Source organism: Aythya fuligula, chromosome 1 (assembly GCF_009819795.1).
Source record: "Aythya fuligula isolate bAytFul2 chromosome 1, bAytFul2.pri, whole genome shotgun sequence".
Classification (NCBI taxonomy): Eukaryota; Metazoa; Chordata; class Aves; order Anseriformes; family Anatidae; genus Aythya; species Aythya fuligula.
This window is the reverse complement of record NC_045559.1, coordinates 112,561,684-112,577,347: the sequence shown is the minus strand read 5'-3', so window position 1 is coordinate 112,577,347 and position 15,664 is coordinate 112,561,684. Positions and strand designations below refer to the sequence as shown.

Genomic DNA, 15,664 nt, shown 5'->3' with positions numbered 1-15,664 from the left:
AGGGGCTGGAGCACCTCTCCTGTGAAGACAGGCTGAGGGAGCTGGGGTTGTTCAGCCTGGAGAAGAGAAGGCCCCAGGGAGACCTAACAGCAGCCTTCCAGTACCTAAAGGGGCCTGCAGGAAAGCTGGGGAGGGACTCTCTGTCAGGGGGTGTAGTGATCGGACAAGGAGTAATGGTTTTAGACTAACAGTGGGTAGATTTAGATCAGATATAAGGAAGAAATTCTTCACTCAGAGGGTGGTGAGGCCCTGGCACAGGTTGCCCAGAGCAGCTCCCATCCCTGGAAGTGTTCAAGGCCAGGCTGGATGGGGCTTTGGGCAACCTGGACTGGTGGGAGATGTCCCTGCCCATGGCAGGGGGGTGGAACCCTTCCAACCCTAACCAATCTATGATTCTGTGAGTGTTAAAGCTGGAATTCAGGACCTCCCCAAGATGCAGTACAGGAATTTACTCCAATACACAAATGAAAGGAAGAAAAAGATGCTAGAGATTGAATGACAGGCCCCTTATTTGAAGATCTTATTAAAGAATAAAGCGAGGTGGTAAGGTTTTAGTCTCACCCGATTTATTTATTTTTAATTGAAAAACTCCCTTTAAAACGCAGACAGATGAGTAGCATGTAGCACACTTGGCTTTTAACTGTAAAATCCAAATGATAATAGGCTGATGGTGATGCCTGGAGCCTGCTCTTGCTCCCAGCCAATTTCAAGGAAAACATCTGGAAAAGCCCGTTAGCTGTCCTAGCAAATCTGACCACTTGAATCCCTCCTCCTCAAGAAGAGGGAAAGAGTCAATAACATCGTGCTTTTTTCTTTTTGGGTTGAATCAAAGCCGGTACCTATCCACTAGATGGAGACAACCAATAACCAATGTGTTCATTTAAATGTGTTCTGAGGAAGATGCCACACAGATTTTCAGATCTGTTAAGACTTCACAGCAATGAGGACTACAGTTTCAAAAAATCCTGTTGACCTATCACAACCAATACTGTGAACCAATGCAGTTTGTCTTTGCTAACCCCACCATTGCATGGATAAAAACATTACCTTTGTCTCTTCAACACTTTTTTTTATCATCTCTTTTAAAACACTGATTTCCTCTGAGCTTCGGCTTTGTAACTGTTCATATTTTTCCTGTGCTTCTTTAAGTTGTTCTTTTAATACCTGATGCTCTTTTTCCATACGTAGAATATCTCCCTGAAAATAAATTATAGAAAGTAATTCAACGGCCATTATCCACAGGGCAGCAAACATTCACAACAGCCAGTCTGCTCCCAGCTGATGGTTTTTAGCGTGTTTGTTTCTTTTGTTGGGGGGAGTTGTTTTCTGTGTAACAGAAATGAACATTAATGCCTGACATGAATGGAGTATGAAGGGAAGGCCATATTTTCTCGCTCATCTCCTGATACGGACAAAGGACTGCCATTAACATCAGTCTGAGCTGCCTGCATGCTACAATGGAACATTTAAATCAAACCTCAAGGTTTTGGGGGAGGAAATACTCAATTTCCTCTAAAACATATTCCAACATTTGAACAGAGACAGCCTCCTTTTTGTGGGCCTACATGAAGTTTGGATGAAGGACGTTACAGATTATGGTCCAACAGGAAGGGTGGGAAAAAAAAAACAAACAACAAAACACCTCAAAATCAAAAGCATCTGTTACAACTTATTTTCAGATAACCTTCATCTTCACAGTCCTGAATGTTTGGGCACTCCTTTAAACTCCTTCATGAGAAATATGAACAAATATACAGGTAACTTACTTGTTGCATTTCAAATGGATGAAAAGGCAGGGTATTAGTTTCCCTATCAGCTACTTCATGATTCACCTAGAATACAAAGAGTCATTAAATGATGAGAAAAATCTCCTGTTTACATATGCAATTACTATGCCAGCTGTTTTTGAAGCTTTTGTACCTAACCTACAGTTACATGAATCCAACTACATCGTGAAATATATGTCCCCAAAATTGAATTCAAGCTATAAAGAAAGCACTTTTTTCCTGATCTTTTCCTAGTTTAATTGACCATGAAGCATTTATACTGGGGACAGTTCTTTCTGTCTTTAAACACAGCTGCGCTCTACACATCTGAAAACTTAAGACTGGCAAAACCAGTGTCTGACAACTCACAGAGCAGCTGTGTTTTGTGGCTTGTCCTAAACTCAAGATCTGTGATACAAGTGCCTGTATTTAAAAAGGACTACATTCAATGACCAGAGTCCCTGCTTGTTTTCCTCCAGTATCACTCATCAAGGACCTACTGAAAAAAAAAAAAGTTTAAAATCTAATCTTGCAACATACTGAAGATTGAGTTTACGTTACACTCTAACATGCTATTAAAAACCACAGTCAGATGTTAAATGCCTTGCTCTCCCACACTTTTGCAAACAAATACCTCTGTGCATTGTAACCTTTTGAACTCTGCTAACCAGAATTCCCTAAATTGAAAACCATTGCCTTTTCTATTAACAATTCATTACACGTGCTCAGGAACCAAACAGAAATCACATTTTAGGTCAGCCAAAAGGAAAACAACTTACAGTAACTGCCTGGGAAAGACTTAAAGCAAAGAAGTGTACACATAACAAGCTTTGGAACAAAACAAAACAAGAAAAACAAAAAAGAAAGCAATGAAACACATTAACATTTTCATAATTTAGAAAACAATAATAAAAATATGATTATTTCATCATACAGCTATAAATAGTTGTTCCTCCCTTAAACTGCCATATCTCTAACCCTGAAAACCTGGCTTCCTAGCCCAAACTGTATTCTGTAACTTTTGCATGCGATCACTGTCTCTGTTACTTTAAGTGCATTTTCTTGAGTGGCCCATGCTGATTAATCCTTGGGGTGCATTAATAAGTAAATGTTTTGGTCCCTTCTTCTGGTCAGCTGCATGCTGTGCCCCTTTAAGAATTTTCAGCAATGCTTCCTGTGCCTGCAGGACAAATTTTCTCTTTTGTTTTGTTGTTGCTTTCCTTCTTCAGGAGGAAAAAGTAAGGTAAAGGGAGTTTGCCTTTGAACTCACCCTACAGCTGGGCCATCCCTGTGAACCGCCAGGTAAGCATCAGCCAGCGATGGTTAGAATCTACAAACCATCTAAATCCTCAAATACTGTACAAGTTAAAACAAGTCACTGAACAAAATGAAAAAAAAAAGATGATACAGAAGCACGTCCAATAACCTCTAAAGCAATGTTTTCACTTGTGTGCACTAGTTCCCTCTCTTGACTCTGGGTCAAAAGATCTCCAAAAACTTCAAGCAGAACAAAATTCAGAGACTGTTCTATAAAGAATTACAAATGAAACCCAAAGATAACAGAAAAAAGCATCAGCAATTTAAAATGAAATTCTAAGGAAGCTCCCAGTCTGATAAACACCTCAGTATTTTCCAACTTGTGGCCTTTTCAGAAAGATAAATAGTAGAGAACACTAATACTATTGTTAATATCTCCTACATTTGAGTAACTTGAAGCATTACTTGCAGGTTTCCTCTTGAAACTCTATACAACATTTGACCCTTTGGGAAGTCATAAAGAAATCATCCCAAAAGGTGTTGCACTTTGCACAGCAGCAGAAACCTAGCGCAAGATGCCCAACACTACCTTTTGTCACTTAGAAGTTCTCAAATAATGGTTCCATTTCAATCTCTTACCTGAACAGCTATCATTCTTGTATGAGGATTGTTTTTCATTACAGGTATACTTCTGCTTGCTTTTCCCTTCTTAGTCACCCGTAGACAACATGCAGCTTCATTTGTGCTATTTGCAACAGCAACACTGCCCTCATAAAATGAGTTATCCGAGTTCAACAGGCACTGAGGGTCTTTGTATGGTTGTGTTTCTGTTGGTGTTAAACTGCTGCAGACACATTTTCTGTCTGAAATAGCTGATTCATCATTATCCCGATGAGCTACATGGTCAGCATAAATATAATGAGGTTGCTCGGCAACGTTTGAAATGAGAGGCATTTGAGAAGTCATTGGCGATATTCTTTCACATCGATAACCCCAGGAAGGCTGAGGCAAGAACATATCGAGATTTTCAGAATCAAAGCATTCTAGTAAAACTTCAGAAAAAGACGACCTATTTTCTACGGTAGCAATATTCTGACTAAGCATTGATTGACATGAAGCGGGTAAAGAACAGGGCAAATACTGTGGAGTGTCATAGCTTGCTACTATTATATCAGGAGATGTAGATATATGAGGTTGCTCAAGATAAGACAGGGGTTTGAATTCCTTAGCAGCTGGATTTAGCTGTAGCTTGTTCTGGAAAGGATTTTCTTGCACATCACAGACAATAAAATTTTCTTCTTCATTAACTTCAGTCTCATTCCTGTTTATATTTTCTTTTATAAGAACTTCATGCTTTAGTAAGCTAATAATGTTATCCACCATAACGAAACGATGGGATTTCAGAAGAAAAGATTTCAGACCACCTTCATCTTCTACAATCTTTCGAGCTTCTTCAGGGAAATGTTCGTATTCCCCAGTTAGCAATTTATTATTAATTTCCATAGGACCATGTTCTTCCAATATTTGAGAGAAATAGCTTTAAAAAAAAAAGTTGTAATTGTTAATCAAGGTTTTCTCATACAAAATTTTCTGTCATTTTTTTTTACTTGTCCACATCTTACTCAGAAACCTGCCACTAACTGAAAACACACTTATGTGCATACCTGCAACAGGCCATAACAACTCAAATTCTGGCCTTAATAAAATGTGTTTTTAAGTAGGATGTTGCACGTAACATTTTTGTCTCCAAAAAGCAAATGATATTTATGTGAGGCATTATTGCAGAAAATGTACACACCACAGTTAACTGAGAATTGAAAGGATCAAAATAAGAAATAGACTGTCTAGGCAACATCTGTTAGTTGCCATTAGACAACAGATACATAAAATATGCTGTCAATAAACTGTATTGAGCCATCGTCTCTGTGTTGTTACATGCCTTTATTTTGACATTTAGGAATGACTACTGTGAGTACCGATGAAATGAACAGATAAATTACATCTTCAGAAGTCAGAAATGCCATCCTGCTCACTGTTTCAAAGCAAAACTACAGTTTGCCATTTGACAGTTTTCCTTTATTACTTGCAAGCACATTCTTAAATGCAAGGCCTCAGTTTTCCTGCAGTGGTCCAAAATTAGAGCTTTCCTACTGTTCATAATTGTCAATTATTTCTATGCTGGGAATCAGATACTTTATTCCCAATTACTTCTGTCACTTCTGTCTAGAAATAGTATAGTTTTAATTTTCTAAAACAATGATATAGAACTTATATGTATTTCAGCTTAAACAGTAAAATTTTTTGAACTGCTAAGCACAGAAATGTATACGTACTCATATAAACTTTCACAGGTTTGATCTGGATTATCATCCAAAAGTCTTTGATAGGTGTTACTACTTGAAATGTCATATACAGCTTCAAATTCCTCTCGTCCTCGAAGATATTCTGGGATTATACATGGTTCATAAAAGTATGCAAAATCTCTAAGATTTGAAAAAAAAGAATAGGAACAATGATTCTTGTCTCTGGAAATAACTGCGTTTTTCACATATACTGAGAACATTATTACCATACGGTAGCTACACAGGTGCTAAGAAATATCCCAAACAGCAAACTCTTTCCTACCAACAGAATAAACGTTATCCCCCAAATACTTAACTGCTAAACTTCTTAAATTGAGAATAACTGACCCGTTAACTAGTAACTGTTAGTAATAGGTCTTAGTTCTTTCCTAGCAGCTTTCACATCTAGAAGAGCGAGCAAAACCAGGCTCAGGACACAGGAGTTTGACTGCTGATTACCACAAAAATTCTGAGCCGTGTCCTACATCACAACCTGCTTGATACAGCATAGAAGGCAAAGTTCTTTTGTGACTAATGGTATGTATATGGACTTATCAACCAATTTCTTCCTACAGTAAAATGGAAGAGGAAGATAAGATGTTACTTGAAAGAATCCCTTCTGGCCTAGAAGACTTATTGGGCTGCAACCTGCTAATCATTTGCTTCTCTCTTATTAAGATTTTAAAAATTCTAATACCCAATACACCTGTCCAGGAAGCAGAGAAGTAGTGGCTCTCTGGAAGCTCATATTAAGGTCATCTCAAAAAACACTGAGATAGGAACCCAGACTTTCTAAAGTGTTTCAAAGCCTGTCATCTCTGGTACCTGGCAAAGTACTTTGAAGTTTGGGCAATAAAAGCAAAGGTACATGATGATACTTACAATGTATTTTCTTCTATAAATATCTTTTCTTCCTCTATTGGTGCTGTACTAACTCCACTGGATAATACTAAAATAGACTAATTAAAAACAGATTATTATTATTTTTCTTACTGGAAAATGATCTGATGTGAACAGTATGAGTACGCAGACTATGGAACTGCAAAACTGCTAAGTACAATTATCAGTATTAATCCACAATGACAAGCTCCTTAACTTTAGATTATTAATTTCTTCTTCAGAATTTATTTTGGAAGAAGAAATTGGGACATTCCAACAGACAAAACAGTGTGTTTTGTTTTTTTCCTTTAGATGTGCCTGATTTTTCACTGAGTTTTATAACAAATACAGCTTTTTTGTTAAGACTTCTGTCTAAACTCATTCCATTGCTCTGCATATCAACTGAATTTCTAGGAATCTCTTCCACTATAATTGAGAGCCTTCAAACTTTAATAATTTTACTACAGGCAAGTCTGAGTGATCCCTAGTTCAACAGTTTTAGTATTATATCTCCTATTCTTATGTTCACCTATTACATGCTTTAGTTATCTTTTATTTTTTATTACTTATTAACTTTAGAAATACACGGACTTGTACAAATGGGTCCGTTAGGAAAAAAAAAAGAAAAGGAAAATTCTGGCTGATGAAAATAACTTGAATCTTCATTTTACTTGAACTTCATGACAAAAAATATAAAACATTGGGGGCATGGATGAAATCAAGATGACTGCATCTGAGACAATCAATATAAAAGATCACTTTCAGCTAGAATATTATTTCTAGGAAAATCTATAAAACACTGAACAAGTAACATTTTTTCTGAGCATTAAATGAAACGCATCTATTTTTCAGGTCTAGAAACTTGTTTTATGTTGACAAATTCATACTGTAACAAAACAAGGAAAATTGTGTTAATTGAGTCTACACAGCTTACTACTTCTTCAGGAAAAAAACATTTCATGGAATAACCTCCACAATATATTCAGGAAAACAGACGCTATACATCTGACCTCCAGCAACTCTAAAAAGACTATTTATAGTAGGCAGCTAAAAAGTTACTGACCTTTGAATCTCTACAGTTCTTCTTTCTGTTTTTGTTTTTAACTTTGATATTGTTAGTCTGAAAGAAAAAAAGAATCACTTTTTTATTAGAATAAAATTACGATGCATTTCCAAAACCAGTATATGAGTTCAAAAATGTCATACTAGAATTCTTATTCTGGTTTGAACAGAACAAGAAGCAAACAAAACCATCAGAAGTTTGGGTCACTTCAAATTGTTATTAAGATAAGCAATGATGGAGGAACTAAAATGCATCTTAATTTTTTAATGGCACTTGATTATATATTAACACAATTCTACTAACAGTAATTTAATGAGAGAACCAGAAATCGTCAATTTGTTTTAAGATATAAGTAACGCTGAAATAAAAATAGTTTTATTGTAATTGCTTTTACTTCATTCTTGTATTTCTAATTCACCAAAGAAAAGAGCAAGGGATTTCACATATTATTAAGATTGATATCTAGGTTAACTTACCAATATATCTTCATTTCCCTGCTTCTTTAATATGATGGTAGGGTCATCTATTAAAATGATAACAAAGTCATATTCATAAACTAAAATATTACTATTTCAAGTAATTTAGAACCGTGAACTACGAAATCATAGTAATAATTATTATACTCCCTCAAATACCATTGAGGCATCTCTAAGACTGTTGTTGCAGAATCATTATGCTTAAAATTAAAGAAAAATACCGATTTTGTTTGGATTGCATATATGCATAAAGGTTAACTTATGTGGTAGTTGTGGCACTTGAAACAAACAGCAGACCGTACCCTTTAAAAGGGTGATTTGCCTTTTAGACTATATTGAATTTTATGCACTGAACACATAAGTTCCCATATAATGAGGTTAGTAATTTACTGAGGTTTCAGCCTTTTGCAGAGGACACCAGATGAGGTGTAAAAACAGAAGAAATACAATTCTTATGAGAATAGAGACCTTAGCATATTTACCCATTTTATCAAAGAATTCATCTAAAGCTTGATGAAGAGATGGAAAATTTTCTCTATTGAGTTCTAACAGCCATATAAAACAACGAGCTTTTTCTAGAGGCGGTTTTGAGAAATAGTCAAGAACTTCTTTGTCTTCAGAATTTGGTGACATGTAATCAAATTTACTACCATACTTCTCATTCCAAAGCGTTGTTAAAATAGAAAGATCAAGTTCTTTTAAAAATTGTCCATATTGAAGGAAAAAGTTCTCTGTAGCTGTCAACCCTGAAAGAGTAGAAAAAAGACAGCATTTTATTGAGGCCTCAGAGTTTGTTTTTCAAGTGTGATATTCCTCTTAAAAGAGGAACCGTTTGTTCCAGAAATTAAATATATGGTAGATGAAAGATTATGTAAAAACTTTTTTTTTATGTAAATGCAAGCTAAAAAAGACAAATGAATTTTATATGAATTTTACTATAATAAATCTCTACAAATTCCTTCAAGGACATGGATACAACACAAAATAAAGAATCCTTGGTACCTTATGTCCATTTTGCCTGCAAAAAGAAACTTGTATCTTCATCCAATTATAAATTCAATAGGAAACCACACAGCAAGGCAACACTACCAAAGAGAACCAAGTTAAACTACTTCCAAGTGATCTTACCATATGTTTCCAAAAGCAAATGATTTAGACAAATAGTCTCATTCAAGCCTAAAAAATTGTTGGCAAAAAAAAATGTTTAGTTCTTTTTCCTACATGGGCAAAGCCCTGCCTACATTAAAATGCTTTGCTTATTCAGAAAAATTTGTCTCTGCAGAGAAGAGAGAGGTGGTTGCTGTGTTACTGATGGTCACATCTTTTACTCTAGAAATCCTGCTATGGATCAAATAAATGAAGAAGAAGAACAAAGTTTCACTTCATCACCCATCAATGTTAACAAAGCAAGACTGGAAAATATAGAGGTTATATTCATCTGCAGACTGAACAATTATGACCAGGTAAGGTCTTCTGCTATTACATAAACATATAGCCTACCCAAGTTGTTAAGGTGTTTCATCCACTTCTGTAACTTGGGATCCACTTCTTCCAGCTCACTCAACACATGAATAAAACCCCTTGTTTTCACTCTGTTTTTTTCCTGAATTAAGTAACTGATGAGCTGCTCCATCACTGCATGTGACATGCTGCTAGTTTTGCAATATGATGTGTAATCCTCCTCACTGATTACAGACCAGGAAAGCAATTCCTTTAACAGTCTGGCAGCATCACGAACAGCAGTTTTTATTTGCTCAGCATTTTGAATGATACGCTGAAGGACTCTATCACCAGTATATAAGCCTCGATCATAGCCTGCATAACCTAAAGTGGGATTAAAAAAAAAGAAAAGAAAAAAAGAATAACAGGATTTCATGTTTATTTGCCACAAATAAAAGCATCAACTTTAAAGAACATAGAATCTGAACTAAGTGGAGTTTTCTTTTTACTGGATTTTTAATATTAGCTTTTTCACAATACCTAAAATTACAATTTTTTTTTTTATATAATGTATGTATTTTTTAATATATAAACTTGCTTTATCTTCATAAATTTGACAGTACGTGGCTTTAAATCTGGTTTACACAACAAAGTAATCCTTAGCACCTCAACTGGATTTTGGAAAGAATATGTTTTTTTACCTGCCAATAACAGCAGCTTGAAGCAATTGCCTGTACAAATTTATTTTTTTCTGTGCAGGCTGTATGCCAGCCCTGATGCAGAGAGAGAACTTCCCCAAGCATCAGTTTCCAGAGCAAAAGCACATTTCTGAATATTCAAGCATATACCTTGGATGCAAAGACTATCAGTCTAGCAAAGACTGCTCAGACATGAAGAACTTCATTCTTGATTCCTTGGTTCAAAAAGGAACATAAACCATCATACAGTACAAACTTCCAGTTATTTATAGAGACTAAAACCAAAACTGAAAAAAGCAATCCTTAGCATAAATTTAAGTTCCTATGGTAAAATTATACAAGTCTTCAGGTTTGGGGAGGGTATGTCCAAAATTAGTAGTTTTCCGTCATTTGATTTAGGACATCCATAATGCTAACTATGGTATCTCATATTGTTTTAGAACAATCATCCATAATTCTACATACCACTGTGATCACAGTATTGAGATGGTTCGTTTCCCATCTGGTTTTCTTCTATTTTCTGTTTAGCAGCATTCAGTGCATCCTTCCGTGCACATTTTCTTCGTATTTTTTTTTCTTGTTTCATTTTTAGCTTCCTAAAACTGATAAAAACAATTAAACAGTGAATCTAATGTTAAGATAAATGTGCCTAATTACTTTGGCAAATTAACTTTTTTTCCATGTCTTACAATAGCTATACACTTCCATTCCACTGTAAAATATTATTTTGAATAGTACATATATAATAAAACTTTTTTTTTTTTTTTTAACTCATTAAGAAACCACAAAATTTCATTAAAGTCTCATAAAAACAAGTATGTAATGGTAGGAATATTCTCAAGATTCCTGAAATTATTTTACTCCAAATTTTACTTTTAATGTCTGAAATAGCATTAAGTACCTGAAATACTTTTTTTTTTCCCTTCTCAATTTATAACACAACATTTTGCACCAAATAATACCATATGACTTTTATTAACTTATTTTTATTCCAAAAAGATACTCTAAATTAATTTTAATGTCTCATTATTTATAATTTTGCTTCAGCTATAGTATAGCTATAGTGTACTATATACTATAGTATATATACTATATATAGTACATACTATATAGTACACTATACTAGTATGTAGTATAGTATATATACTATATAGAGAGTATATATACTGTGTATATGCAGTATATACAGTATGTATATAGACACACACCAGTGTGTATATATATAGTATATATACACACACTATATATATTTTATATATAGTATATATAGTATATACTATACTATATACTATAGTGTATATATAATATACTATAGTATATAATGTATATACATGTAGTATACTATACTATAGCTATACTATAGCTATAGTTAACTGAATCGAGTTAAGCTCAATTCAGTTATGTCAAAGGTTTTGGTACTAACTTACTGAAATATCATTACTATATGGAGTTTTTATTTACATTGATTTCTAATCATTCCTATAAACTTCGCTAGATGGTGTGGTGCTGAACTTATGCTATGCAGTGATTCTTCTCCCACACAGCTAAAATCTTGCTGACTTCTTCCCTCTAGCAACATAGGAATAGAACAACGCTTGCAATTTAAGATTGAAAATAGTGGTGGTATTCTAATCCAGATGCACTCAACTTGCAACACTGTGTTTTTATTAGGACACTCGAACCATTATGAAAATTAACAGAAAACCATTCTTTTAGCATTCCAATTGTTAAATATCTTAGCACAAATGAAGGACATGCATGGAGAGCTGAAGTAAAGAGAGTTCCTAAGTTCTACACATAGCCTCTGCATCATAATTGTACCATACGATGTTACTTCACCACCCACACATTTCACAGTGAATTAGGTTTCAGGTATACGGGCTTAAAAGATGTCTATGTCCATTTATAGTCAAAAGCTATAGTCAGGTGCTAGTTGCCAAGAAATCAATGGTGCAATGGACAATGTAATCCTCAATAGGAAGGTGCGGTATATCAGTTTTTGCAACAACTCATATCCCATATATTTGAAGAGGAATGGTCACATCCTGTGACCAAAATAAAAATGATGATTTAAAGAACTAAGACCACTAGAGAGCTAACAATAATTTTAACAACAATAACAACAATAATTTATTCAGAAATATCAGTCAATGCCCTTCTGTGCTCATATTTGTAAAAATAATATACAGAGCTACAGGTTTATAAGTTAATTTAAATATTTTTATGATGGGACAATAAAGTACTTTTACCCGACTTCCCAGTCTGCTTTTTTTTTTTTTTTTTTTTAATCAAAAAATGATTTCCGTTCATTCAAATACATCTTTTCAGATGTAAAGGACAAGAATAGCTTTCCAAAGTACCTGTGGTGTTTTAGCAATTCATAAGAAATTAATTTCTAGAAAAAAACTCCCTCCTCCAAAATGACTGAACTTATTTTTAAATGGTAGAGAGCTTACCTTGAGCATTTCTGTTTAATATTGGCTCTTGGTGGTTCCTTGGGTTTTGTGATTTTTTGTTCAAACTACCAAAACAATTGACATCACATTGATTAAAACTTGGGTTACAATGCAACATTAATGTTCTCAAAACCAAACAGCATTTTATGCTTTGGAAAACAATGAAAGTAATACTACAAAAGACACCGTGCACCCTTGCACATATGCCTCATGAATGTCTACCTAAATACCTTCTTCTACTACTACAACTTAGTACACAGCAATATATTTCTCTGAAAAAAAAAGACAAGTGGAAATATAACACAAGGCCAGAAGAACTGCATGCTGTTTCTAGTTCTAGTTTACTAGTGGGCAGGAAGCAAAATTTACAGTCTTTTTTTTTTTTTTTTTTTCCGCTTCTCACAGACCAACAGAAACATTTCCAGTTCCCTTCAGTGACAGTTCTAACCAAAACAAGGTTAAGAACAGAACAGGTAATTTACGTCCCTAAATAATGCTCAGATTTTTAGTGAAGATAACATATTACTTATGAACTTGCATATTATTTCTGAGTTACATTATCACCTTCACTTTATCTCCTTCACCAAAGTAAATATTTTAAAGATTATTTTCATATTTTATATGAACATTTACTTACTTCGCATTTTACCAAACCAGAAGAATTGAAAATAACTATTTTTGAAATAAGACCCGTACAATCAGGAGTGAAACATAATTCTTGAAGAAAATCCTGTAGGAGAAAACGGTACACACAAAGAAGACATTTAAATTCATACAAATTCTATGTTTTTATACAGATTACAGTTTCTTTATTTGAGTTCAACAAGGTAATTAAAGCTACCATGTGCCTAAACTCTTACTGGATGAGGATAGAAAATCACAGCTGACTTGGCAAGAACTGCAAATCCAAAGGTTCCTATACCTATGGCATATACTTGTTATTCTCAAAGCCACAGTAAATCCCCTCCTCCTCCAACTTCAGGTTCAAGAGTCAACTTTAAGAATATTACTTTGAGTTCATACCCTCCCTGGATTTCTCTTCATTTTATATTGACTGCCAATATCATCTTTTGTAAAATTACTTTAGATATACTCAATGTCAGTTCATTTCTTCAACAGCAAGACTGTAGAAGGAATACACTTCTATATGGGAGAACATAAACGATGTAATAGAAACAGGCTAAGCATACTGCATCGGATTTATGTGGCAAGATTTTGGTAGGAGTGGGGGCTGCAGGGGTGGCCTCTGTGAGTGGGGCCCAGCAGCTGCCCCATATTAGATAAGAGCCAGCTCCAGATGGCTCCAAAAGAGACCTGCCACTGGTCAGAGCCAAACAGTAAGTGATGTTGTTTGCACCTCCGTGAGATCAGATTTAAGAAATGGAGAAAAGGAGAAAAAGGCCATGCAACAGCAGCCTGAAGAGAGGGGTCAGAACCAGCCCTGCAGCCCCCAAGGTCAGTGCAGCAGGAGGGCAGGAGGTGCTCCAGGCAGGCAGCAGCAGTTCCCCTGTGGCCTGTGGAGAGGCCCCTGGTGGAGCAGGCTGTCCCCCTGCAGCCACATGGAGCAGATCTCCACGCTGCGGCCTATGGAGGAGCCCACGTGGAGCAGGTGGATGTGGCCTGGAGGAGGCTGCGGCCCATGGAGAGCCCCCGCAGGAGCAGGCCCTGGGCAGGTGCAGAGCCGTGTGGGAGCAGTGCTTGAAGAGCTGCTGCCTGTGGGCAGCCCCCGCAGGCTCAGTTTGGGAAGGACGGCATCCCGTGGGAGGGACCCCATGGGGAGCAGGGGCAGGGAGGGACCCTGAGGGAGCAGTGGAGAAGTGTTGGGGACTGACCCCATTCCCCTGTGCTGCTCAGGGGGAGGAGGTAGGAGAGAGTGGATAGGAGGAAGGTGTTTTTAGCTTGCTTTTAGCTTCCCACTGTTCTGTAGTCTGTTAGTAATATGCAGCAAATTATTTTAATCTCCCTATACGAAATTTGTTTTCCCTGTAATGATAATTGAGTGATCTCCCTATCCCCTCTGATTTCAACCCTTGAGCCCTTTTCATTGTATTTTCTTCCCCTTTTCCTTTGAGGAGGGGCAATGAGAGAGCGGTTATAGTGGAGTTCTGCTGTGTAGCAGGGTAAAACCACCACAAATACACAAGCCTTTCTTCTGTAGACAAAAGCAAGCTTTGCCCACACTTGCATATTAGACAATTTAGCAAGAGACCCCTCTTTCCTGTCTCTCTTCTTGCTATTGTCAAATGAATGCTACAGCCATATATATGTTCCACTTCACTTCCCACAGACCAAAGGAATGCTGTAATATTGACCAAAAAAAAAAAAAAAAGCTTCTAGTCTGACACAGGTCTTACCTTATCATTTTTATCACTGTAGTTTGTAGTTTTCAACTTTTTCCAACAGCTGATATGAAATTCCACTCTACATTGCTGACAGCAGGTAATACGTATAAAACCCTAACATTGGAAAATAATATTAACATCTTTGAAGACAACAGAAAAACAGTGCACAACTAACAAAAGATAGAATAAAATGGTGTGTTCTAGATAGTGGTCTAATATAAAAGTGGATAGAAAACATGAAAACAGGATACTGCATTCCCCAAACCCTTTTAAACTAAAATTTACCTTAAAGTCCGGATCTGTAAAAAATATTTGGATTTTGGAGTGGCCATGGCATTGCTGATAGCGACAGACTGCATCTGGTTCTGGAGGGAACTTGCATTCCTCGATACAATTCTTTAAGATCAACTGAGAAACATAAAACAGTATCAGATAAATTGCACAGAAACCAAGAGAAGATTAAATATCTACTTCCAGGGAACTTTCCAGTGAAACAGACAGACGTCACTTTTTGAACAGCATACAACTAATACCAAAAGGTAACTTTTACTAGTGAAAGCCATGCAAGATTGTATTTTATGCCAAAATATTCAAAAGCTCATTTGAATTGCTATCAACTAAGTACCACAGTTTTCCTATGTGCAGGTTTATACATGCTTAACAAATTTGAATTGCATGAGAATATAGTAAGTTTTCTATACCAAAATTCCCAGGGACAGCTCAGACCTGGTGCTGCACTGGAGCTAGTGAGGTCTCCCTAAACAGCATCTAAAGGTAAAGATATTAAAATAGGTTTATGTCAAGTGCGTTCCAAGTCCCTTGGTGTTGGCATTGAGCCCAAATTAATGAAACATTATTAGAAACAAATAGACCTCCAGTTGCAGCCTTTCAGATATTTGCATTACGGTCTCGAGCAGTCCCAGACCACAGCTGTATAAGGCCAGC

At 36.0% G+C, this 15,664-nt stretch overlaps 1 protein-coding gene across 2 annotated transcripts in view; it reads right to left on the bottom strand.

Moving 5' to 3' along the window:
- Positions 1–15,664, bottom strand: part of TTC3 (tetratricopeptide repeat domain 3) — a 62,346-nt gene that overhangs the window by 11,135 nt on the left and 35,547 nt on the right. For both annotated transcript variants that reach the window (XM_032186242.1, XM_032186249.1), the window contains exons 22-35: positions 15,005–15,127; positions 14,732–14,833; positions 13,015–13,107; positions 12,378–12,442; positions 10,387–10,523; positions 9,284–9,607; positions 8,266–8,529; positions 7,784–7,830; positions 7,308–7,364; positions 6,248–6,324; positions 5,357–5,506; positions 3,663–4,560; positions 1,767–1,832; positions 1,048–1,197 (exon numbers count right to left, since the gene is read on the bottom strand). In XM_032186242.1, coding sequence (XP_032042133.1) covers positions 1,048–1,197; positions 1,767–1,832; positions 3,663–4,560; positions 5,357–5,506; positions 6,248–6,324; positions 7,308–7,364; positions 7,784–7,830; positions 8,266–8,529; positions 9,284–9,607; positions 10,387–10,523; positions 12,378–12,442; positions 13,015–13,107; positions 14,732–14,833; positions 15,005–15,127 — 2,553 coding nt within the window. The remainder of the gene's footprint in view (positions 1–1,047; positions 1,198–1,766; positions 1,833–3,662; positions 4,561–5,356; positions 5,507–6,247; positions 6,325–7,307; positions 7,365–7,783; positions 7,831–8,265; positions 8,530–9,283; positions 9,608–10,386; positions 10,524–12,377; positions 12,443–13,014; positions 13,108–14,731; positions 14,834–15,004; positions 15,128–15,664) is intronic.